Source organism: Cherax quadricarinatus, chromosome 23 (genome assembly GCF_038502225.1).
Source record: "Cherax quadricarinatus isolate ZL_2023a chromosome 23, ASM3850222v1, whole genome shotgun sequence".
Taxonomy (NCBI): domain Eukaryota; kingdom Metazoa; phylum Arthropoda; class Malacostraca; order Decapoda; family Parastacidae; genus Cherax; species Cherax quadricarinatus.
Window position 1 is genome coordinate 9,224,746 of NC_091314.1, and position 25,291 is coordinate 9,250,036.

At 40.5% G+C, this 25,291-nt stretch overlaps 1 protein-coding gene and 1 long non-coding RNA gene across 2 annotated transcripts in view; one reads left to right on the forward strand and one right to left on the reverse strand.

The window, feature by feature from the left end:
- The first annotated feature begins 8,262 nt into the window (after positions 1 to 8,262).
- LOC138853122 (uncharacterized) lies at positions 8,263 to 10,194 on the forward strand. The gene is made up of 2 exons (XR_011392350.1): positions 8,263 to 8,423; positions 8,606 to 10,194. It is a non-coding gene; the product is annotated as an uncharacterized lncRNA (long non-coding RNA).
- Positions 9,857 to 25,291, reverse strand: part of Taldo (transaldolase) — a 67,440-nt gene continuing 52,005 nt past the window's right edge. The window contains exons 6-7 of the mRNA XM_053772449.2: positions 20,604 to 20,714; positions 9,857 to 11,186 (exon numbers count right to left, since the gene is read on the reverse strand). Coding sequence (XP_053628424.1) covers positions 11,026 to 11,186; positions 20,604 to 20,714 — 272 coding nt within the window. The 3' untranslated portion in view covers positions 9,857 to 11,025. The remainder of the gene's footprint in view (positions 11,187 to 20,603; positions 20,715 to 25,291) is intronic.

A 25,291-nucleotide genomic window follows, 5' to 3' on the forward strand; every position in this document is an offset into this window, starting at 1 on the left:
ACATACTCTGACATTATTTACCTCTTCAACAAGGGGGGGCTCTTTGGCATGGTGAAGAGTCCCTTGGTCTGAAAAATTAGACCTGTCGGTCTCCTTCCTCAGACCAAACCTAATTATCCCCCAATCCTCCCTTCCCTATCCTATCCTCCCCTTTTTCCTTTCCTCCTCCTCCTCCCCACCCCTCCCTTTTGCCCTTCCTCTTTTTGGCCTTTGGGATTTTTCCCACAGGCGTGCTAGTTCCTAGGTAGGGGAAAGGGTACTGGGGTCCATCCCATTCCGTTGAGGTTCTTGGCAGTGGCATAGTTTGCCGTGGAATCTGGATCGCCTGGGGATGTCCCAATCCCTCTCCGGTATCCCAGAGGGTGGCTTTGGGTGTCTTTCGGGCGACGGGTGTATCTCTGGAAGCCACCTTTCGGATTCCGGGGGTGGTGGCCGAAAGAGGTATGCTTTGTGGCAGATATCCGGCCGCCCTCTCTTATGTCCACCGAGGTAGCTCTGCAGATGTGAGGTTGCTATCCCGGATTGCTGGTTTACTGGCATGAAGGGTAGGGTATGGCACGGGTTCCATGCTGCATCTGCGCTACTTGTGGTGCTGAGGTCCTCTTGGGCGCGGAGGGAGATTTCTGGCCCTTTCATTCCTCCTGGGAACTATTCCTCCCCGCTCTCCCCTTTCTTTCTTTTTTTTATTTTTATTTTCTTTTTTTTTCTTAAAAACAAAAAGAAAAGAAGCAACCTAACCATGGAGAACCCAGTCCATGAACCTACTACCCCCGGGCCCCTTCTTGATACCACACCCCATTCTGACCCTGCCTTGTTTTTTGACCACTCTTCGGACACTCCTGCTGCCCCTGTACCTCTTGCTGGTGCTGTTTCCTCACACGCTTCAGGTACCAGGGTTTCGACTGACTCCTTCAATTTGTCTGACCTCTGCTCTCCTTTGACTATGCTTCCGGCCTCTCCCTCTACGGTGCAGCAATTTTTGAATCGCTGGCCCGTTTCACGTCGGACCAACTCCGGTCCCACTCCTAAATGCCAATGACAGTTGCCTGATGATGATGCTTCACCACCACCACGTTCTTCTCAGAAAAGATCAACACATCAAGCACTCCCTTTCCATGCTCAGTTTCGGAATGCACAATGGACTAAATTCTTACTTTACGACCGACTTCCTCTACTGCCTACCTTTCCGACCATAGTATTGGCAATTATTATTATTATTATAATCAAAAAGAAGCGCTAAGCCACAAGGACTATACAGCGCATAGTATTGGCAAGGCTTTCCTCCGCCATGTTGGTAGAGATATTTCCTTCCATGCTCTGAAGAGCGGTATGCGCATCATCACTGTTCAGAATGCTACCCAAGCTCATGATCTTTCTCTTTCACATATCGATATTATTCCTGTCACTATCGAAAAACATCATTCCCTCAATTCTTGTAGTGGTACTGTCATTCTGCCCCATACCATAGTCCAGCAGAATTTTCAGGCACGTGGCAATGACATTCTTGAACAGCTGGGACTCCAAGATCTCCCAATCCTCAAGGTAGACACTTAGGTCCTTCCTGCCCGCGGGCGGAGACGATACCCTTGCAATGTGGCTCGATTAACTTTCATGAACTCCCGTCCTCTGTTTATGTAGCAGGACATTGGCTACAAGTTCGAAAGGTGATCCCTACACTGCAACAGTGTAGAAACTGCTGGCGATTTGGTCACCCAGCGAAATATTGCAGATCTATAGCCGAATGCCCAGTGTGTGGTGCTGATGACCATTCTAATACGTCTTGCAGTCGACCTCCCTCTTGCCTTAATTGTCATGAGGCTCACCCTTCGTACTCTCGCAGTTGCCAGGTCTACTTAAATGAGCGTGAAATCCGTTGCCTCAAAGAGGCAGAAGGTCTCCCTTATGCTATGGCAGTTTCTCGTCTCCCTGTGTTTCTTATTCTCATGTTTCAAAACGTCCCCCACTTCTGGGGTCCCATCTGCAGCCTCCTCTGTTGTTACCCCTCCCATAGTCACTCCAGTATCTAATTCTTTTGCTGTATTGGGCTCAGATGTCCCTACTTCAACACTTCAGTCTGTTCTGACATCTTCGAGTTCTCACTCACAAGCCCCGGTATCGACAAGATCTCGTATGACACCTACGAGTCGCCCCTCTACTTCTCAGAAGTCAAAAAAATCCCCTTTGCTCAAATCTTCATTGCCCCCTCCTTCCCTTCTTCCGCCCCCACATTTAACTTTCCAGTCTCTGTACCTGGTTCTTCCCCTCTCACTGGCTCTATTACAAGTTTGGAAGTTCACCCCTCTCCTCGTTCTGTGCCTCCATCCCGTCCCCTACCAAGTCTCTCCCTCTTCCGCTGCCTCCCAGGTTTCTGCCTCTTCTGTCCCCTCCCACACTTCTTCTCCAGTTCCCAACACGCTTTCGTTCCCCCCTACTTAAGTACAGTCCATTACTGTCCCAATCTTTACTCACCCTCTTCCTTCTATCTCCAATATTGTCTCCCATACAACGTCTTCGAATTCAGAAACACTTGACGCTATTTCAGAATATATTGCAGAGACTAAACCTTCAATGGACACTGATCCACCTCCTGTTCCTTCTCTTCCCTCTCCTCCGTCTCCACAACTCCATTCTTCGCAACGCTCGGTTCCTTCGCTGCTTGAACGTCTTCTGATGCCACCGCACATAGACTTTTCTAACCCCTCTAGTCCATAGGTGCCTTTACCTATGGATTCCTGGTGTTTTTCTCGTTGCCAATCATGGCCTATTTACAGTGGAATATCCGCGGCCTCGGGTAATCGGGGTGAGCTTCAGATGTTGCTTTCCAGGTTTTCCCCTGTTGGTGTTTGCTTACAAGAACCAAAATTACACTCGGCTGTTTTCCAACCTATCTCAGGCTATAATTTATTGTCTTCTTCGGATCCTTTCTCAGATGGGACCTTTAACCCTTAACCCCTTGACTGTCGCAACCCTCAATCCTGAGGTGTCTCCTGGTGTTGCAAAACTTAAAAAAAAAAAAAAAAAAATTCTTATGAAATGATAGAGAATCTTTTCCCGATTGTAATGCCACCAAAAAAATGAAATTTGATGGAAAACTGATGAAATTATGCTCTCGCGAAGTTAGTGACCTCGGCGATATTTACAAATCGGCGATTTTGCCCACTTTGAGCCCTATTTTCGGCTAATTCCATTGTTCCAGTCAACCAAACTCATAGCTATTTCTTTAGAACTCAATTTTTTCTATCGATTGATTACAAGAAACTGCCCATTTACCGATTTCAACTACCCAATAATGTGGTCAGAAATTTGCAATTTGGCCAATTTCACGAAAATTAAAAAATATGACAATTTCAAAATAAGGTCCAGAATGAACAATGCAGACATTCCTGGCTCTAAAATAATATTTTCTTTGTTCATCAGTCATGTCTCCAGGCCCCTCTGATATTACTCTTGCTTTCTATTTTGAATTTTTATTCAAACAAAAAATAGAAGACTTACTATTATGCAGACTACTGCAATACTGTAATAATTGTATAAATAACATCACCCCATTCATGACTGCATATTAGAATGGCTAGTTGGACATTTATTGGACAATGACATCGTTTGTTTACTTTTGAACATCGGCAAAAATCAAACATTTCCCCTACTTTGAGCTCCATTTCCAGGTTCTTTTTATAGTAAAATCACTCAAAATCACCTCTATTTCTATAATATGTTTTCCATTCTATCAAATGAGACCAAGAAAACGAGAATACAACCATAAATACTATACGAAAATAGACCACAAAGTCGGTATTTTAATTAAAAAAAATGGTCGGAGTATTTTTTTTCTCATTATGCACTGCGTGCTCCAGGATTTTTTTTATATGGTGCACACTGACCATACAGACCCATTCTCTCACATGTGGGCCTACCAGCTTTCTCCTGCTTGATTTGAAGCCGCTAGAATTTATGAGTATATATACGTCAAACACGGTACCTCGTAAGACGTATATATACAGCCGCGACAGTCAAAGGGTTAAACTGTCCAAACGTAGATCTACGTTTTTTCAACATTTGAAAGTATGTAAAAAAAGTAGATCTTCTTTTCTTTTTTTTACATTTGAAAATGTAAAAAAAACTTTGATCTACTTTTTTTTTTTTTTTATATTTGAAAATATGTAAAAAAAACATAGATCTACTTTTGGAGCTCTACGCATGTGAACATATATCTGCTTGGACAGTTTAAGGGTTAATGAAAGTGCCCTTCTTTTACGCAATGATATTCCGTACTGTCAACTATTTGTCCATACCTCAGTGCATTACACTGCAGCCCGTATCCACTTGAATAAGTGGTTTACAATATGTTCTTTATATCTCTCTCCTCGGGCATTTTCTATCCCAGATTTTGCCTTGTTTCATCCTTACTACCACCACCACTTCTGTTACTTGGCGATTTTAATGCCCACCATTTCCTCTGGGGGTGGGTCTCATTGTGACTCGTGTGGCATCCAGTTGGAGGCTTTTCTCGCCTCTCACCCCCTCCATGTTTTAAATACGGGTACTCCCACCCATTTTGATCCTCGTACTCATACTTTCTCTTGCATCGATCTATCGGTCTGCTCTTCCTCCACTGCACTAGACTTTGCCTGGTCTGTTCTACTGGACTTACATGACAGTGATCATTTTCCAATCATTCTTACTTCTCCTTCATATTCACCACCTTTCCGTAGCCCTCGCTGGCAATTTGATCTGGCAAATTGGGACCTTTACTCGCAACTCACTGCTTTTAGTGAGGTTCCTTCTTCATCCTTCATTGATGAGCTCCTACACCTCTTCTCGACGTCAGTTTTAACAGCAGCTTCTCATTCTATACCCCAAACCTCAGGCAGGCATTCTCAGAAGTGCGTGCCTTGGTGGTCTCCTGCTTGTGCTCATGCAGTACGTTTGAAATGTGCTGCATGGAGCAGGTACTGGTACAATAGAACCGATGAGAGACTTCTTGATTTTAAGCAGAAGTGTGTAGTCGCTCACCGTGTCATCCGTGACGCTAAACGCACTTGCTGGTGAGATTGTTTCCACCATCACCTCTGCTTCCTCTGAGTGCAGTCTGGAAAAAAGTGAGGAAATTGAGTGGTAAATACTCTCCTGACCTGGCTCCTGTTCTACGGGTTGCCGGTGTTGATATAGCAAACCCTCTTGACGTTGCCATTGAAATTGGCACTCATCTGGTCCGTATTTCCCGGGGGCTCCATCTATGCCCCTCGGTTCTTTCCTCAAAGTCTGCCAGAGAGTTAGTACCCTTGGACTTTTCTTCTCTCAGAGAAAAACAGTATAATGTGCCTTTTACACTTCGGGAACTGGAGGCAACACACTCAGCTTGCCGATCATCGGCAGCTGGACCTGACAACATTCATATTCAGATGTTACAACATCTACATCAATCAGCTCTTGTAGTCCTCTTACACCTCTTCAATCTTATTTGGTCACAAGGAGTTCTCCCCCAGCTGTGGAAATCTGCCATTGTTCTCCCTTTCCGCAAACTGGGTACTACGGGACATGATGCCTCCCACTATCGTCCCAGTGCAGCTTGCAAAGTGATGGAATGTCTGGTAAATCGACGTTTAATGTGGTATTTAGAGCTGTTCTACCATAGACCCCTTGCTACGCTTGGATACGTGTGTTCGTAATGCCTTTGCGAATAACCACTCGGTTATTGCCATATTTTTTGACCTCGAGAAGGCATGATACAACTTAAGAGGTATAATATTTTGGCCCAAGCCCACTCTTTAGGCTTCCAAGGCAATCTACCATCCTTCCTTAAGAACTTTTTACTGACAGACATTTTCATGTTCGGGTTAATAATGTGCTCTCCCCGGACTTTGTCCAAGCTGAAGGTGTCCCCCAGGGATGTGTTCTGAGCACAACACTTTTTCTCCTTGCTATAAATGATTTGGCCTCTAGTCTTCCATCCAATATTTGGTCATCACTCTATGTTGATGACTTCGCTATAGCTTGTGCAGGCGCTGACTGTCACCTCATTACAGTTTCTCTCCAGCATGCAGTCGACTGTGTTTCCAATTGGGCCACCACACATGGGTTTAAATTTTCCAGTACTAAAACTCGCCAAATTACTTTCACTAGACGCTCTGTCATCTCCGATCATCCTTTGTACCTTTATGGCTCACATATCCCTGAACGTGATACAGTCAGGTTTCTAGGCCTTCTCTTTGACCATAGGTTATCCTGGAAACCTCACATTACCTCTCTGAAGGCAACTTGTCACAGCCGGCTGAACCTTCTTAAAACCCTTGCTCACCTTTCATGGGGAGCTGATCGTCGAACTCTCCTTCGCCTACATTCAGCCCTCATTTTATCGAAACTCGATTATGGTGATCAGATCTATTCAGCGGCCTCTCCTGCTACTCTCTCGAGCTTAATCCCATCCATCACCAGGGATTACGTTTGTGCCTTGGTGCTTTTCGCTCTTCCCCTGTTGAGAGCCTCTATGCAGAAGCGAATGTTCCATCCTTGTCTGATCACCGCGATGCCCAATGCCTTCATTACTATGTTCGCTCTCATGATCTCCACAATCCTTCCATATATAGAATAGTCACCGATGTTAGTAGACATTATCTGTTCATCGCCTGTTTGCTCCGTCCTTTTTCTCTTCGAGTACATTCACTCTTGTCTTCCCTTCAGTTACCACCTTTTTATGTTCATGTAGCATCTTACTTTTCCCTGCCCCCCCTGGGAAGTTCCAGTTGTCCAAGTCTGTTCTTTCTCACTCCCTTGCGCGAAAGCCCAACTGCCTACGGTAGATTCCCGCTCTCTTTTTTCTTGACCACTTCCGCTCTCATTCTCATGCCATCACAGTGTACACAGATGGCTCTAATTCTTCTGATGGCGTTGGATTCGCAGCAGTGTTTCCGGACAGTGTCGTGCGAGGACATTTACTATCCTCAGCTAGCATTTTTACAGCTGAATTGTATGCCATTCTTGCAGCACTTATCCGTGTTGCATCTATGCCTGTGTCATCATTTGTGGTTGTCTCAGACTCCCTTAGTGCTCTACAGGCTATACGAAAATTTGATACACCTCACCCCCTAGTCTTCCGTATCCAACTTTGGCTACACCGTATCTCTACCAAGCATAAAGATATTGTTTTTTGTTGGGTCCCTGGTCATGTTGACGTACAGGGCAATGAACAGGCAGACACTGCTGCGGGGTCAGCGGTACATGACCTACCAGTTTCATATAGAGGTGTTTCATTTACAGACTATTTTGCTGTAATAGCTACCCACCTTCACACCCGTTGGCAACAACGTTGGTCAACTGTACTCGGTAACAAACTTCAGTCTATTAAACCGAGTATAGGTAACTGGTCGTCTTCTTGTCATCAGTGTCGAGGTTGGGAGACTACTCCCGTCTTCGCATTGGCAACACTTGTCATACTCATGAGTATCTCATGGACAGGCGCCCTGTTCCTCTCTCTGAGAAGTGTCAGGTTCCAGTATCGATTAGTCACATTCTGCCCTCTATCAACGAGCACGCAGAATTTACCTCCGTCATCGTCTCCGCTCTCCTACTCTTTCTTTACCTTCCCTTCTTGCTGATGGACCCTCCTTTAATCCTGACTCTCATTGACTTCTTGACAACGACTGATTTACTGCACAAACTCTGATGATGATACCTTTCGCACTCCCCTCACCCCTTTCTACCTCAATCTTTTGCTGCCCTCTACCCTTTCGCTATCCTGCCCTCCAGCGTTATATTGTCCTTGAGGTTTAGCGCTTCTTTTTGATTATAATAATAATAATAATAATAATGACATTATTTAGCACTTCCATGTGAAAATAATAATAGTAAAGTATATTAACTTCCAGTAACTGATCTGTGGTAAGGGGCTCTTTATCCAAGGAATCAGACCTATTATATATTTCCCCAGGCAATGCATGACCCTTGTGGGTTTACTTCTCCCCTCCCTCCCACCAGGAATGTAATAATGTAGCTAGTTATGAATAGTAAAACAATAAGTGAGGTTAGTGGAAGATAAATTAAAAATGCAAATCGAAGTTTATAATCAGAACAGCATTCCCTCAACATTATCTACAGAAACAAGATAAAGAAAATAATTGTCATTAAATGAATCTTATGACTTGACACCGTGATATAATATTACTTGAGATACAATAGAGAAAAATCTGAGGAAGCAAGCCAAGAAGGGATAGATATGTAGAAATGCAGCAGTTAGAAGATACAAATCTGAACTCTGTACATTGTACAACCACATTATATTGTGCAAGGAAATTATATAAAATCAAAGATGTCACATGCAAAAGAAGCTCCTCATGGAAGGTCTCTTGATTCTGGTAAGTTATTGATCCAAGGCATTGGACCTGCTCTCCTTTCTTGGATTGAACCTGAATATCTCAGTCCTATAGGCACTATGTCCCCTCAAGGAAGGTTCCTTGATGTTGGTGAGGGGCTCTTGATTTAGGGAATTGGATCTGTGCTCCAGTTCCCCAAATTAAGCCTGAATGCCTTCCACATCCCCCCCCCCCCAGGCGCTGTATAATCCTCCGGGTTTAGCGCTTCCCCCTTGATTGTAATAATAATAATATAGGCACTATGACTTTTGCATGTACATAGGGATCACTAAACCTGCAGAAGGTAATATTGGAGTGTATATTTAACAAGGATGCTTATGTAGAACGTTCATATTTGTTTTTAAGATGCACAAATTCATCCCACCCATACAGAGGCACAGAAGTGCAGTGTATCATGGTCCTTATAGCACTACTGGAATCAGCATTTATCTCCAATACATTGCCATTGTTATAGAAACTAGGAAGAGGCAACCCCTCAAGGAAGGTTCCTTGATGCTGGTGAGGGGCTCTTGATCTAGGGAACTGGATGTGTGCTCCGGTTCCCTGAGTTAAACCTGAATACCTTCCATCCCTCCCCCAAGCACTGTATAATCCTATGGGTTTAGTGCTTCCCCCCCCCTCAAGGAAGGTTCCTTGATGTTGGTGAGGGGCTCTTGATTTAGGGAATTGGATCTGTGCTCCAGTTCCCCGAATTAAGCCTGAATGCCTTCCACATCCCCCCCCCCCAGGCGCTGTATAATCCTCCGGGTTTAGCGCTTCCCCCTTGATTATAATAATAATAATAGGAAGAGGCAAATGTACAACCATGCTAATCCCAGGCACTGTCAGATTGTGCAAAAACCCAGCAAAATTATAATTCTGTGCCAATAACCTGTATTGTGCAAACCCCAAAGTTAATTTTCCCAAATTTCATGCTGTAACAGTTTTCATCTTAATCCGCTAACCATCAAGGAAAAGCTAGCAAGATGAAACTAAATATCACCATATTAGCTGAATTTAAAGTAAACCTGTTAATGTTTTCTTAAGCTGAGAGAAACAATATTTAAAGAAAGAAGCAATATCATAGAAAGTCTTGATTTGTGTAATTGTTTCTTAGATTTTCATAACCACATAATAAATATGGCAGTCTGAATATATACTATTCTCTCATGCAACCTTAGCATTCATTTATAAAATGCATGTAGTTTTGAGCATCATTATAAAGTGTTGGCACTGTCACTTCACAATTTTAATGACAATTGTGTCAATTAAGAATTCATAAATAAAACTTTTATTTTTATATTAATAAACAAACCATATTACACTAGATAGTCAGTGGGATAATTTTGTAATGATAGTTCTTTTACTTTTAAGATTTATTCCATAAACAAATTAGAATACAATTACACATGGCAAGAAAACCTTAGAGGGTCATACTTCTGTATGGAGAGTGCTCAACTAGAGCCCATGAGACTTGTGCATAAGAGTGCAGAAAGAAAGAAAAAAAGTAAAGTTTATCATCTTTAATGTGCAACACTTGTGTACAGGAAATAATACTCCATGTGTAATTTTATCTGCATCATGCTTATTAAAAATTGTACTGTTCAATTCAATAAATATAACAGCTATATAAAATCAATATGAACTGACAAAATTCACAACAATATAAATTTAAAAAAGTACAACAGCATTAAGGTGTCAACAATATTTCATGTGTAAAATATTAATTTCTTGTTAGTATGCCTTTAGCCAAGTTAATACAAATTACAGTACAGGTCAGCCATCACTAATCCGGCATCATTGGGACCTGTGGTGTGCTGGATTACAGAGTCGTTAGGTTAGAATATACTTAATTGACCTATTATAGACTCTTCTGCTACATCTTTCTCATTTTCATCACTGCTTTCTTCTCCACTGGCTTGCTGCTGTGGATTTACAACCATTTGCACAATTTCTGATTCAGTATAAAGATGAAATTTGAAATTATGCTAGCCGAAATTAGTGCCAGATTACTGATGGAACCGGATAACTGATTGCCAGATTAGTGATGGCGAACCTGTACTGAAGAAAGGCATTGCCATCCACTGAACATTATATGTACTAACATGAGAGGAAACTTTTTTTAACACTGGCCATCTTCCACCAAAGCAGGGAGACCCCATTCCCCAAAATGAACATTAAATATATTTCCAATAGAGAAGATACTGATACTCTAAATTAACTATACTGTTTAACATTCTGGTAATATGTAACAAGTATTAACTCTCAATCACCTAATATATGACTTGTGGGTTTATGCTTAGTTCTGATCATAATAATCGACTAACAATGATTAAATAATTAACTTCATTTATTTCCCATAGTTTACTAACAGTTTTTCATCACTAATTCGTAACAATGTGGCTACTATATAAACAGAGATAATTATAATTTTCCATCCTGGGGTTTTAAAGCATCCCACTTATGTAACATCAACAAACCCCAACCCAGACAACGAAAAAATAATCGCTTTAACAACTTGGTATGGAATGGCAAAATAGAATGTTTATTTCAAAACTGCTAAGTGCAGCTTCAAGTACCTATCACAGCTTCTCACTGTAAGGAGCAAAGCATCTTGACACCTACAGCTTAAAAAGAAAGAAAAAAAAAGCAGGAACAATGACATATATTGCACTTATTACTTAAGTTTCTCCAAAAGCATTTTCTCCAGTTTTACTGCATCAGCAGCAAACTTGCGGATTCCATCAGACAGTTTGTCATTAGCCATCTGATCTTCATTCATCTCCCAACGGAATTTGGCTTCGGTCATCTCTACCTTCTCCATGTCATGTTTTTTAGCTGGGGAAAAGGAAAGCAAAATAATACAATACTTTCTTAAATGAATGATTTTAGACCAATATAAACATTTAAATACTCTAAATAATCAACATGGTTCCTAATTTGTCATGTCATTACGTTCTGCTGGATCACATGCAGGAAAAATAATTATATCTTGCACTATAATATTTCTAGTACTATGTCACACTATAAAATTCACCCAAGGTCAAGAATGCTGAATGCCATTATGTTTTTACTTTAGCAAATATAGTCATCTTTGTAATTTTTTTTTTTTTTTTTTTTGGTTTGCCAAGATCTGATTTTAGACTGGAGATGAAAATATGGTAGACAGCAACCACCCAGAGAGGTACTACCGTCCTGCCAAGTGAGTGTAAAATGAGACTAATTGTTTTATGTGATGGTAGGATTGCTGATGTCTTTTGTCTGTCTCAAATATGCAAGAATACAGGTACATCTTGCTACTTCTACTTACACTTAGGTCACACTATACATACATGTACCCATTTATTTATACACACTCAGAGTTTTTTTTATTTCATAATAAATAATAATTATAATAATAATAATGTTTATTTCTTGGTAAAGGTTATAATGTGTAATTACAATTTTGATTTGCCAAGTACAAAGATAGCCACTATCATGCCAAGGCATTTCGGGCAAACTAATCCCTATACATAGTAACTAATTACAACTAGATAAGACAATAGTACATAGTAATTATACTTGAAACTAAACATGGAATAGTGGTTAGCTGTTTTACAATCTTATTTGGACTTAATAAATCTTATGTATACTAAGTACAAAATCTAATTTACAAGGAATGGTGCAGGTGGTAATATTTTATGGAATGGCAGAATTAAAAGCCAGGTGGTCACATGATAAAACTAGTCAGTAGATGTTTGGTTGATTTGGTTAATATTGTGAGATAAGATGATTTTTTAGCAGAGTCCTAAATTTATAAGCTGTCTGGGGATCCTTGACCTGTTCCGGTAGCAAGTTCCAGATCTTCGAGCCTTTTTTACATCCATGGGCAAGTGGAATAAGAATCTTTCCTCCGTCAGCCATGCGTGTTGTAAAAGTCAACTAAAATGCTGGGAACAATGGGCTAGTAACCCCTTTTCCTGTACAGATTACTAAAAAGAAAACTGTCAAAGTGAGATGTCTGAATGTGCGTGGATGTTGTGTGAATGATAAGAAAGAGATGATTGTGGATGCTATGAATGAGAAGCCGGATGTCCTGGCTTTAAGTAAAACAAAGCTGAAGAGGGTGGGAGAGTTTCAATGGAGAGAAGTAAATGGGATTAGGCCAGGGGTTTCAAATAGAGTTAGAGCTAAAGAAGGAGTAGCAATAATGTTGAAGGATATGCTATGGCAGGAAAAGAGGGAGCATTTTATTTTTTTTTTTATTATCACACTGGCCGATTCCCACCAAGGCAGGGTGGCCCGAAAAAGAAAAACTTTCACCATCATTCACTCCATCACTGTCTTGCCAGAAGGGTGCTTTACACCCACTGTACTTACAGGCACTGTACTTCCCATCTCCAGGACTCAAGTCTGGCCTGCCGGTTTCCCTGAACCCCTTCATAAATGTTACTTTGCTCCCACTCCAACAGCACGTCAAGTATTAAAAACCATTCGTCTCCATTCACTCCTATCAAACACGCTCACGCATGCCTGCTGGAAGTCCAAGCCCCTCGCACACAAAACCTCCTTTACCCCCTCCCTCCAACCTTTCCTAGGCCGACCCCTAACCCGCCTTCCTTCCACTACAGACTGATACACTCTTGAAGTTATTCTATTTCGCTCCTTTCTTTCCACATGTCCAAACCACCTCAACAACCCTTCCTCAGCCCTCTGGACAACAGTTTTGGTAATCCCGCACCTCCTCCTAACTTCCAAACTACGAATTCTCTGCATTATATTCACACCACACATTGCCCTCAGACATGACATCTCCACTGCCTCCAGCCTTCTCCTCGCTGCAACATTCATCACCCATGCTTCACACCCATATAAGAGCGTTGGTAAAACTATACTCTCATACATTCCCCTCTTTGCCTCCAAGGACAAAGTTCTTTGTCTCCACAGACTCCTAAGTGCACCACTCACCCTTTTCCCCTCATCAATTCTATGATTCACCTCATCTTTCATAGACCCATCCGCTGACACGTCCACTCCCAAATATCTGAATACATTCACCTCCTCCATACTCTCTCCCTCCAATCTGATATCCAGTCTTTCATCACCTAATCTTTTTGTTATCCTCATAACCTTACTCTTTCCTGTATTCACTTTCAATTTTCTTCTTTTGCACACCCTACCAAATTCATCCACCAATCTCTGCAACTTCTCTTCAGAATCTCCCAAGAGCACAGTGTCATCAGCAAAGAGCAACTGTGACAACTCCCACTTTATGTGTGATTCTTTATCTTTTAACTCCACGCCTCTTGCCAAGACCCTCGCATTTACTTCTCTTACAACCCCATCTATAAATATATTAAACAACCATGGTGACATCACACATCCTTGTCTAAGGCCTACTTTTACTGGGAAATAATTTCCCTCTTTCCTACATACTCTAACTTGAGCCTCACTATCCTCGTAAAAACTCTTCACTGCTTTCAGTAACCTACCTCCTACACCATACATCTGCCACATTGCCCCCCCTATCCACCCTGTCATACGCCTTTTCCAAATCCATAAATGCCACAAAGACCTCTTTAGCCTTATCTAAATACTGTTCACTTATATGTTTCACTGTAAACACCTGGTCCACACACCCCCTACCTTTCCTAAAGCCTCCTTGTTCATCTGCTATCCTATTCTCCGTCTTACTCTTAATTCTTTCAATAATAACTCTACCATACACTTTGCCAGGTATACTCAACAGACTTATCCCCCTATAATTTTTGCACTCTCTTTTATCCCCTTTGCCTTTATACAAAGGAACTATGCATGCTCTCTGCCAATCCCTAGGTACCTTACCCTCTTCCATACATTTATTAAATAATTGCACCAACCACTCCAAAACTACATCCCCACCTGCTTTTAACATTTCTATCTTTATCCCATCAATCCCGGCTGCCTTACCCCCTTTCATTTTACCTACTGCCTTACGAACTTCCCCCCCACTCACAACTAGCTCTTCCTCACTCCTACAAGATGTTGTTCCTCCTTGCCCTATACACGAAATCACAGCTTCCCTATCTTCATCAACATTTAACAATTCCTCAAAATATTCCCTCCATCTTCCCAATACCTCTAACTCTCCATTTAATAACTCTCCTCTCCTATTTTTAACTGACAAATCCATTTGTTCTCTAGGCTTTCTTAACTTATTAATCTCACTCCAAAACTTTTTCTTATTTTCAACAAAATTTGTTGATAACATCTCACCCACTCTCTCATTTGCTCTCTTTTTACATTGCTTCACCACTCTCTTAACCTCTCTCTTTTTCTCCATATACTCTTCCCTCCTTGCATTACTTCTACTTTGTAAAAACTTCTCATATGCTAACTTTTTCTCCCTTACTACTCTCTTCACATCATCATTCCACCAATCGCCCCTCTTCCCTCCCGCACCCACTTTCCTGTAACCACAAACTTCTGCTGAACACTAACACTACATTTTTAAACCTACCCCATACCTCTTCGACCCCATTGCCTATGCTCTCATTAGCTCATCTATCCTCCAATAGCTGTTTATATCTTACCCTAACTGCCTCCTCTTTTAGTTTATAAACCTTCACCTCTCTCTTCCCTGATGCTTCTATTCTCCTTGTATCCCATCTACCTTTTACTCTCAGTGTAGCTACAACTAGAAAGTGATCTGATATATCTGTGGCCCCTCTATAAACATGTACATCCTGAAGTCTACTCAACAGTCTTTTATCTACTAATACATAATCCAACAAACTACTGTCATTTCGCCCTACATCATATCTTGTATACTTATTTATCCTCTTTTTCTTAAAATATGTATTACCTATAACTAAACCCTTTTCTATACAAAGTTCAATCAAAGGGCTCCCATTATCATTTACACCTGGCACCCCAAACTTACCTACCACACCCTCTCTAAAAGTTTCTCCTACTTTAGCATTCAGGTCCCCTACCACAATTACTCTCTCACTTGGTTCACTTAACATCTCCCAAAATCTCTCTCTCTCCTCTGCATTCCTCTCTTCTCCAGGTGCATACACGCTTTTTATGACCCACTTCTCGCATCCAACCTTTACTTTAATCAACATAATTCTTGAATTTACACATTCATATTCTCTTTTCTCCTTCCATAACTGATCATTCAACATTACTGCTATCCCTTCCTTTGTTCTAACTCTCTCAGATACTCCAGATTTAATCCCATTTATTTCCCCCCACCGAAACTCCCCTACCCCCTTCAGCTTTGTTTCGCTTAGGGCCAGGACATCCAACTTCTTTTCATTCATAACATCAGCAATCATCTGTTTCTTGTCATCCTCACTACATCCATGCACATTTAAGCATCCTAGTTTTATAAAGTTTTTCTTCTCCTTTTTAGTAAAAGTCTACAGGAGAAGGGGTTACTAGCCCATTGCTCCCGGCATTTTAGTCGCCTCATACGACACGCATGGCTTACGGAGGAAAGATTCTTTTCCACTTCCCCATGGACAATAGAAGAAATAAAGAGGAACAAGAGCTATTTAGAAAAAGGAGAAAAACCTAGATGTATGTATAAATATATATATGCATGTGCGTGTCTGTGAAGTGTGACCAAAGTGTAAGTAGGAGTAGCAAGATATCCCTGTTATCTAGCGTGTTTATGAGACAGAAAAAGAAACCAGCAATCCTACCATCATGCAAAACAGTTACAGGTTTCTGTTTCACAGTCATCTGGCAGGACGGTAGTACTTCCCTGGGTGGTTGCTGTCTACCAACCTACATATGTATTAATTCAAGGATTATGTGGAGTAAAATAAAGGCTGGATGTGAAAAGTGGGTTATAGTAAGCATATATACACCTGGAGAAGAGAGAAGTGTAGAGGAGAGAGATGTTTTGGGAATTGTTGAGCGAATGTGTGGGGAGTTTTGTACCAAGTGTGAGAGTACTTGTGGTTGGGGATTTCAACGCTTAATTGATTTGTGTTGGGGAGAGGGGTGGGATTAAATTATGGGGAATTAAATACAAAATGGGAATTGACACAGTTACTTTTTGCTGATGATACTGTGCTTATGGGAGATTCTAAGAAAAGTTGCAAAGAGGGTGACCCAAAAAGAAAGAAAATTCCCAAAATGAAAATACTTTCATCACTCAACAATTTCACCTCACTCGTACATAATCACTGTTTTTGCAGAGGCACCCAGATACAACAGTTTAGAAGCATATATAAAGATACAATATAAAAAGTGACCTGAAATAATATAAACTCCATATAGAATATAATATCAGGGCCCCAATTATATATATACTGTCCTATTACATATCCCTCCAAACTGTCAATATCCCAAACCCCTCCTTTAAAGTGAAGGCATTGTACTTCCCATTTCCAGAACTTAAGTCCGGCTATATAAAAATAACTGGTTTCCCTGAATTCCTTCACTAAATATTACCCTGCTCACACTCCAACAGTTCGTCAGGTCCCAAAAATCATTCGTCTCCATTCATTCCTATCTAACATGCTCATGCACGCTTGCTGGAAGTCCAAGCCCTTCGCCCACAAAACCTCCTTTACTCCCTCCCTCCAACCTTTTCGAGGACGACCCCTACCCTGCCTTCCTTCCCCTACAGATTTATACGCTCTCCATGTCATTCTACTTTGATCCATTCTCTCTAAATGACTAAATCACAACCCCTCTTCAGCCTTCTGACTAATACTTTTATTAACTCCACACTCTCCTAATTTCCACACTTCGAATTCTCTGCATAATATTTACCACACATTGCCCTTAGACAGGACATCTCCACTGCCTCCAACCCCCTCCTCGCTGCAGCATTTACAACCCAAGTTTCACACCCATATAAGAGTGTTGGTTCCACTATACTTTCATACATTCCCTTCTTTGCCTCCATTGATAACGTTTTTTTTGTCTCCACATATACCATAACGCACCGCTCACCTTTTTTCCCTCATCAATTCTATGGTTAACCTCATCCTTCATAAACCCATCTGCTGACACATCAACTCCTAAATATCTGAGAACATTCACTTCTTCCATACTGCTTCTCTCCAATGTGATACCCAATTTTTCTTTATCTAAATCATTTGATACCCTCATCACCTTACTTGTTCATGGAAGCAAAGAAGGGAATGTATGAGAGTATAGTTGTACCAACACTCCTGTATGGGTGTGAAGCATGAATGATGAATGTTGCAATGAGGAGAAGGCTGGAGGCAGTGGAGATGTCATCCGAGGGCAATGTGTTGTGTGAATATAATGCAGAGAATTCATAGTTTGGAAATTAGGAGAAGGTGTGGGATTACCAAAAGTATTATCCAGAGGACTGAGGAGGGGTTGTTGAGGTGGTTAGGACATGTAGAGAGAATGGAGCAAAACGGAATGACTTCCAGAGTGTATAAATCTGTAGTGGAGGGAAGGCGGGGTAGGGGTCGGCCTAGGAAGAGTTGGAGGGAGGGGGTAAAGGAGGTTTTGTGTGCGAGGGGCTTGGACTTCCAGAAAGCGTCCATGAGTTTATTTGATAGGAGTGAATGGAGACAAATAGTTTTTAATACTTGACATGCTGTTGGAGTGTGAGCAAAGTAACATTTATGAAGGGATTCAGGGAAACTAGCAGGCAGGACTTGAGTCTTGGAGATGGGAAGTACAGTGTCTACATTCTGAAGGAGGGGTGTTAATGTTGCAGTTTTATAGCTATAGTGTAAAGCACCCTCTGGCAAGACAGTGATGGAGTGAATGATGATGAAGTTTTTCTTTTTCGGGCCACCCTGCCTTGGTAGGAATCGGCTGATGTGCTAAAAAAAAAAAAAAAAAAAATACCTTACACTTATCTATGTTCACTTTCAACTTTCTTCCTCTGCACACCCTCCCAAACTCATCAAGCAACCTTTGTACCTTCTCTTTAGAATCTTCCATAAGCACAGTATCATCAGCAAAAAGTAACTGTGTCAACTCCCTCTTTGTATTTGAATCCCCATAATTTAATCCCACCTTTCTCCCCAACACCCTAGCATTTATTTCTTTTACAACTCCATTTATAAATATGTTAGACAACCATGGTGACGTTACACATCCCTGTCCTACTATTATTGGAAAGTAATCTCCTCCTCTCCTACACACCCTTACCCAAGCCTCACTATCCTCATAAACACTCTTTACAGCATTTAGTAACTTGCTACCTATTCCATATACTTGAAACATCTGTCACATTGTTTCCCTATCCACTATCATATGCCTTTTCTAAATCCATAAATGCAATGAAAACTTCCCTACCTTTATCTAAATACTGTTCACATATATGCTTCAATGTAAACACTTGATCTACACATCCCCTACCCACTCTAAAGCCTCCTTGCTCATCCGCAATCCTACTCTGTCTCGCCTGTAATTCTTTCAATAATAACCCTACCGTACACTTTTCCTGGTATACTTGGTAAACTTATTCCCCTATATTTTTTACAATCTTTTTTGTCCCCCTTTCCTTTACATAAAGGAACTATACATGCTCTCTGCCAATCCCTAGGTACCTTCCTCATCTTCCATACATTTATTAAACAAAAATTCCAACACTATATCCACCCTTGCTTTTAACATTTCTGTCATAATCCTGTCACTTCCTGCTGCTTTACCCCCTTTCATTCTACATTATGCCTCGTGCACCTCCCCCACACTCACATCCTGCTCTTGTTCACTCCTAAAAGATGTTATACCTCCCTGGCCAGTGCATGAAATGACCGCCTCCCTTTCTTCGTCAACATTTAAAAGTTCCTCCAGCTCCCCATCTACTAACTCCCCTACTCTGTTTTTAACTGACAAATCCATTCGTTCCCTAGGCTTCCTTAACTTGTTTATCTCACAAATCTTACAATTTAATTATTAGAGTACATGAATAAAAACAGTTCAATGATTTTCCAGCATGTTAAGAATCATAATAACTAGTAAGCTGCTTCCATTATATATAGAAGGTATCCTCAACTTGGCCATAACTGCATCATTACCCTATTTTAATATCTCATAAGGACAGTGAAAACTATGCTATAAAAACCTTAACCTTAAAGGCACTTAATTCCTATAACCGACATACACCCTGAAACTGACTTTGGTCATGAGTTTTGCCTCTGTACAAATCTTCTCTTATACTTTTTCACTCACCAGAGTGCAGTGCCACTAAGAAGTGCTACTGCCAGGGCTCAAATAGGCCTACCCCTTTCATGCATTTTTAACACCCTCACTTTGCCACACTCCCTCTACAAGGGCTACAAGGGCTACCACCACCACCACCACCACCACCACTGAAGACTAATCTTTTGACAGACTTGAAATCAGACGAGGTTTTCTTAAAAGGAATAACAATTACTAAAAGCCATTCAGACTAATGAGCCCTGGTAAGGCAGTAATCATTATTGACAAGGCTCACCACAGGGCTATGGGCTACCCCATATATGTATCCTTAGATACCAGTCTTATTGTGCCTTCCCTGCCCTAAAGCTGGCACCAATGAATGGGTCATCTTATGACAAACTCATATCAGGTGAATTTATATGACAAATTAACAAATAGCCATTTCTGTCTGCTGAAGAGGGCCTCAGTGCTATACCAAAATATTGAACTCATTTTATATGCTGGTTTATTGTCTCCATGTGGGTTTGTGACAAGGAATATATTTTGCTGTCATGAGCCATTCTGGTATTCAGGGCAGCAAACTTGAAGAATCCATGAGTCATAATTCATACCTGATCTGCAGAAGGTTGATCCTTTCAGACTGAAACCCAGTTCTTAACTAGTGACCAAAAAAGTTTAATTAAACCTCAACTGGGCTTCTGGCTGTCCTCCTTTCAGTTAGTGGTTATGGGGAAATGGTACTCTTTTAATGGCATGTTGCTCACAGACATGCTCATTTCATGGAATGATATCCAGCATTACATTGTGAGAATTTCCAATCATGTTGGCATCCAACATCTTTTGACAGAATGCCTCACTTACAAGATAACATTCTAATTATTTAAAACCTCTTTAATATACCCTAACATGCTTCCTTTTCTGCCCTACCTTCAGTGCAGATACTAAACATTAAGACTAAAGTGAATTTATTGCATTGAGTTAAATTTCCCTTTACCTTTGCAGCTGTCTCAGTACCTTTGCATTTTTAACTAGTGTCATCATTCCCCCCTACACCCTTACATAAACCTGCAGTGTTGAGTGACCCAAGAGTTTGAATTTTAATATATTAAACAATTATATGTATAGAGGTAAAATACCTACCACTGGCCTCTGATAAGTGTTGTGTGATAGGTTCTGTTGAATTCTGGAGCTCCTCTAAGAATTTTGGCCCAATGGTCAGTAGATCACAGCCAGCTAGTTCACGAATCTCACCTTGAAAGAAAACAGCATTGCAATACATGTAGTTGTATAACACTACAATGTTAGCTCTACTTCAATGTACAATTTAAGATGTAAAATATACTGCTACATAATGTAATGCCAACATTCTAGTAGGCTTTATAGAGAAAATACTTTTATCTGTAATTATAAATGATAAAACTCCTAACCAATTTTTGTCAAAAATTTGAATCCTTTGCAAATACATAAAATAAACAGAAAATGAATTCAATTGAAAGAATTTCTTGACCTGAATGGGTTTGGTGCATTTTTGCAAATATAATAATTCAGATGATTGCATCTTTTTCTTACAGATCAGAATAATTCTAAAATAACATTTCTATTTTGAAAATAATTGGAAAACCATCTCCAATATGACAGACTGTCCTTAACCCTTTATCGTGTTGGGCCGAAAAAATTCGGTATTGATTACGTGTTTTTGGCGCGTGTCATACTTCGCGCCCCACGCGGCCAGCTTCCCGTTCTTTAGTTCCAACCAATCACAAGCCTTCCCTGAGTCTCTTCAGCTAAGTACAGTTCGCTTCTGCCGCCTTCCCATTGGTTGAGAGATCAAAATATAAACACTAGCGGCTTGGCTTCGAACACACGCGCATTTTTCCCTCCACCCTTGCTAATCTACTCTTGGATTATACATTCTACAATGTCGGTAAGTACTGATTGTTGTGTTTAGTGCTTACATGAATAGTTTAGGCATATTTTGATATATACCTAAAGTCCATGTGAAGCATAATATGAGTGTAGCATGCAGTTGAAAAAAGTGCAAGCATTTTAGTCCGAATTATTTCGGTATTGCGCGAGTTTCCGGGAATGTCCAATTTTAGTCAAATAAATATTTATAAAAAATTTTCAATTGCATATATGAACTCTGTAGTGGTCTGGATTTATACAGGAGGTTTCTATTGTCCTTCCAGTTCCATGAGAGGCTGTTTTATGGGGAGCAGTCGACCAGCAGGTCGAGGTATATCTGCGTTTCTGAAGACAGTGACTCGGAACCAGAGGTAGACGAACCAGAATTGCTGGATAGTGGTGATGAATACTTGCCACCGGATGCACAGGATGCAGAGATGTCAACTGATGATGAGGAGGAAGAAAGGGAAGAAAGGCCAGCCAAAAAGCAGAAAGTAATGAGGAAAAAGAAAACTTTTAGGATTGAGGAATACCCGGATGAGGAAGAGATCCATGAGAATATTGCTCTTCAGGTTTCATCTGAGTGGACCGTAGATGACATTGAAAATGATCCTTTGCCGGCATATGAACATGAAAAGCCTCTTGCAATTAGGTCTCCATATGAGTATTTTCGTATGTTCGTTACTCCAGCCATGATAGATAACATAGCATATCAAACAAATTTGTATACAAGGCAACAAGACGTAAATAGTACTTTTTCAACAGATTCTGAAGAGATCATGAGGTTCATAGGTATTTTGTTGTTCATGGGTATTAATTCACTACCATCCCTCGAAGACTATTGGAAATCTGCTTTTAGGAGCCAACAGGTTGCAGATAGCATGGCGTCTAAGAGGTTTAGGTACCTTAGAAGTCATATTCATTTCAATGACAACACAAAAAAGGATAATGACAGATTCTACAAAGTAAGGCCTCTTTACACTGAACTAACTAATGCTTGCTTGAAAATTCCAGCTACACCCAAGCAATCTATTGATGAAGTCATGGTTGGTTTCAAGGGTAAAACTGCTGGAAACCTAAGGCAGTACATCAAAACAAAACCAGATAAGTGGGGTTTCAAACTTTTTTGTTGTGCAAGTCAAGATGGACTCATACATGATATACTCATGTATCAAGGCACAACAACTTTTGACACACATCCCATACAGCTGCCACAGGAAGAATCTAAACTTCCAATAAGTACAAAGATTGTTCTGGTACTTGCACAAACTATGAACAAGACAAACACATCAGCAATCTATGCTGACAATTTCTTTTCAAGTATGCCTTTGGTCAAGCTACTAAGAGATAAGTATAACTGCAGATACACTGGAACAGTACGTGACAATAGATGTGGTAAGCCACATCTGGTGCCTATCAAACAAATGGAAAAAAACAGTGTGGTCAGGGGCAATTTTTGCTTCAACAACAATGATGGTGTCCTTGTTGTACGATGGAAGGACACCAAAGTTGTGACTTTAGTGACAACTGATATTGGGGTCGAGCCCATGAGTCTTGTTGAGAGATATAACAAGGGTACAAAGAGGAAAGAGAAAATATCGTGCCCTGCAGTCATCAAGAACTATAATGCCAACATGGGAGGTATTGACAAAAGCAACATGTTGGTGCATCTGTACAAAACACCAATGAAATCAAAACGTTGGTACATGCGGCTATTTGCCTATATTATTGATCTTGCTGTTGTGAATGTATGGGTGCTTTATTGCCGTGATTCTCGAGCAATAAAGCAAAAGTGCATGCAACTGAAGTATTTCAGGAATTCTATCTCTGAAATTGCAAGGTCTAAAGGACAAAACCTTAGAGGGAGCAGCCTAAGAACAACTCCAAGACCTTCACCAACTAATTCACCATGTACTTCCAATGGTGTTGGCATAGTGAAACCTGGGAGGGGAACACGTACAGAAATGCCTGATGACAGTGTTAGGAAAGACATTACTCTAATGCACTTCCCAATGGCAGGGCAAAGGCCGTTTACTTGCAAGTATTGCAGCACCTCGAAAAAAACGGTAACATCGTCATTCGTCTGTAGTGTATGCAAAGTAAATCTGTGCATAAAGACTGATAGAAATTGTTTCACAGACTTCCATCTTGCCAATTAGCAATATAGAATCATTGGTCTTCCAAATGAATCTCAGGAATATAGGGATTGAAACTTGCATCACTTTGCAATTTGGCATTGTTGATATTTGCTTCCTTTTTATATTTTTATAACAATTAAGAAATGTTTTGATACAAGTTCCATTTATGTTTTTTATATTGTCTGTTTGTATATTAAATTTAAAAAATTGTTTTGGTGTGTTTTATTAACAATTGCAAGTTTGCAACATAGAATTTTTTAATCACTTTGTCGGGGGCGGCCTAATATTTTCGGTCTTCGGAGATTGGCAATTGCTCGAAAACTAACCATCAGAAATCAATTTATATGGGATCAGTGACCTTGTATTGAGTTACTCTATCCACCATAGGGAGTTCAGTTCGAATTTCAAATTTTCGGACCCCTTGCGCGATGAAGGGTTAAAAGACGGTGCTGGCAAACCTTAATGGAGCAGATACCATTCCAACCTCAATCATATTAGCGAAAAACTTCCCTCATACATAATACAGTACAGTACATATGGTAAAACCCCTGTATCCACTGATTCATTATCCGCAGTTTCAGTTATTCACGGTTTACTGTGGCCCAAAAATACCCCTTAATTTTGAATAATAATGGCCCCAAAGTGCAAAAGTAGAAATGTTGGCAGTTCTTCAAAGCCTAAGAGAAGCCATGAAGGGCTTACCAATAGTAAAAAAGTGATAATTCTTCACCTATTGTGCATGATTTATCAATTAAACTTTACAACAAATATGTATAGGACTTACATATAGGGTTTGCTACTATCCGCAGTTCTGGTATCTATGGCAGGTCCTTGGAACATATTCCCCACAGATATGGAGGTCCTACTGTATTTAAATATTCTATATGAAAGCAGTAGTTGTAGAGGAGTGAAACAGAGTGCCTAGAGTAATGCAAAGTAATCAGATTCAGTTCTAGAAGGGGGAGGTTAGGTTCAATTCCTTGGATCCAAAGCTCCTCACCAGTGTTGAGGGGATCAACAGTTCTAAAAGTAGATAATTACAGGAGGGTCATGCTTATACAGTAGGTTAGGTTCCAGGCTACTGCTGTAATGTGAAACCATTTTTTCACTTTCAATTGCATATAAAAGCCTGATAACATGTTGACACTATCATATAATAAGTGAGCAATAAAGCTAGGCCTAAAAAATGCATATACAGCACACACATTGCTTAGCTTAAAAATTTCTTGTCCTTAGCTTATAGTAAGTAGTGAATATATTTATTGTAGAAAGTCTGAATAAATGAAGAATGGGTATAAATGAAAACTGCTGTATTAGCGAAATGCTATAAAACGGGGCCCTCCTGTAACTGAAACCAATACAGCAGGGCCCCGCTTTACGGAGTTTCACTTTACGGCGTTCCGCTAATACGGTCATTTCAAATTATGACCAAAACTCGCTATACGGCTCCCCCCACCTGACTTTCTAATACGGTCACCGCCCCACCCTGTTTGTTTACATTCTTCGTGAGCTCAGTAAGCACCAAGTCACTCCATTTTGTCTGGAAACTCCAAAATTTCAAATGTTTTTAAAAGTTATTTCATATTTTATATATACTCTAATAATTATGCTTATGTATACCTGTACTTAAATAAACTTACATACTGTGCTGGCATGCAGGTACACATTAAAATCAGTAAGAGTATCTTATGTCTCCAGACGTCATATTAGTAATGATAATAATAATCATCGAGTCTCATTTAAATGTCGTATATTACGTTAAATACACATTTTCATTAATCCATC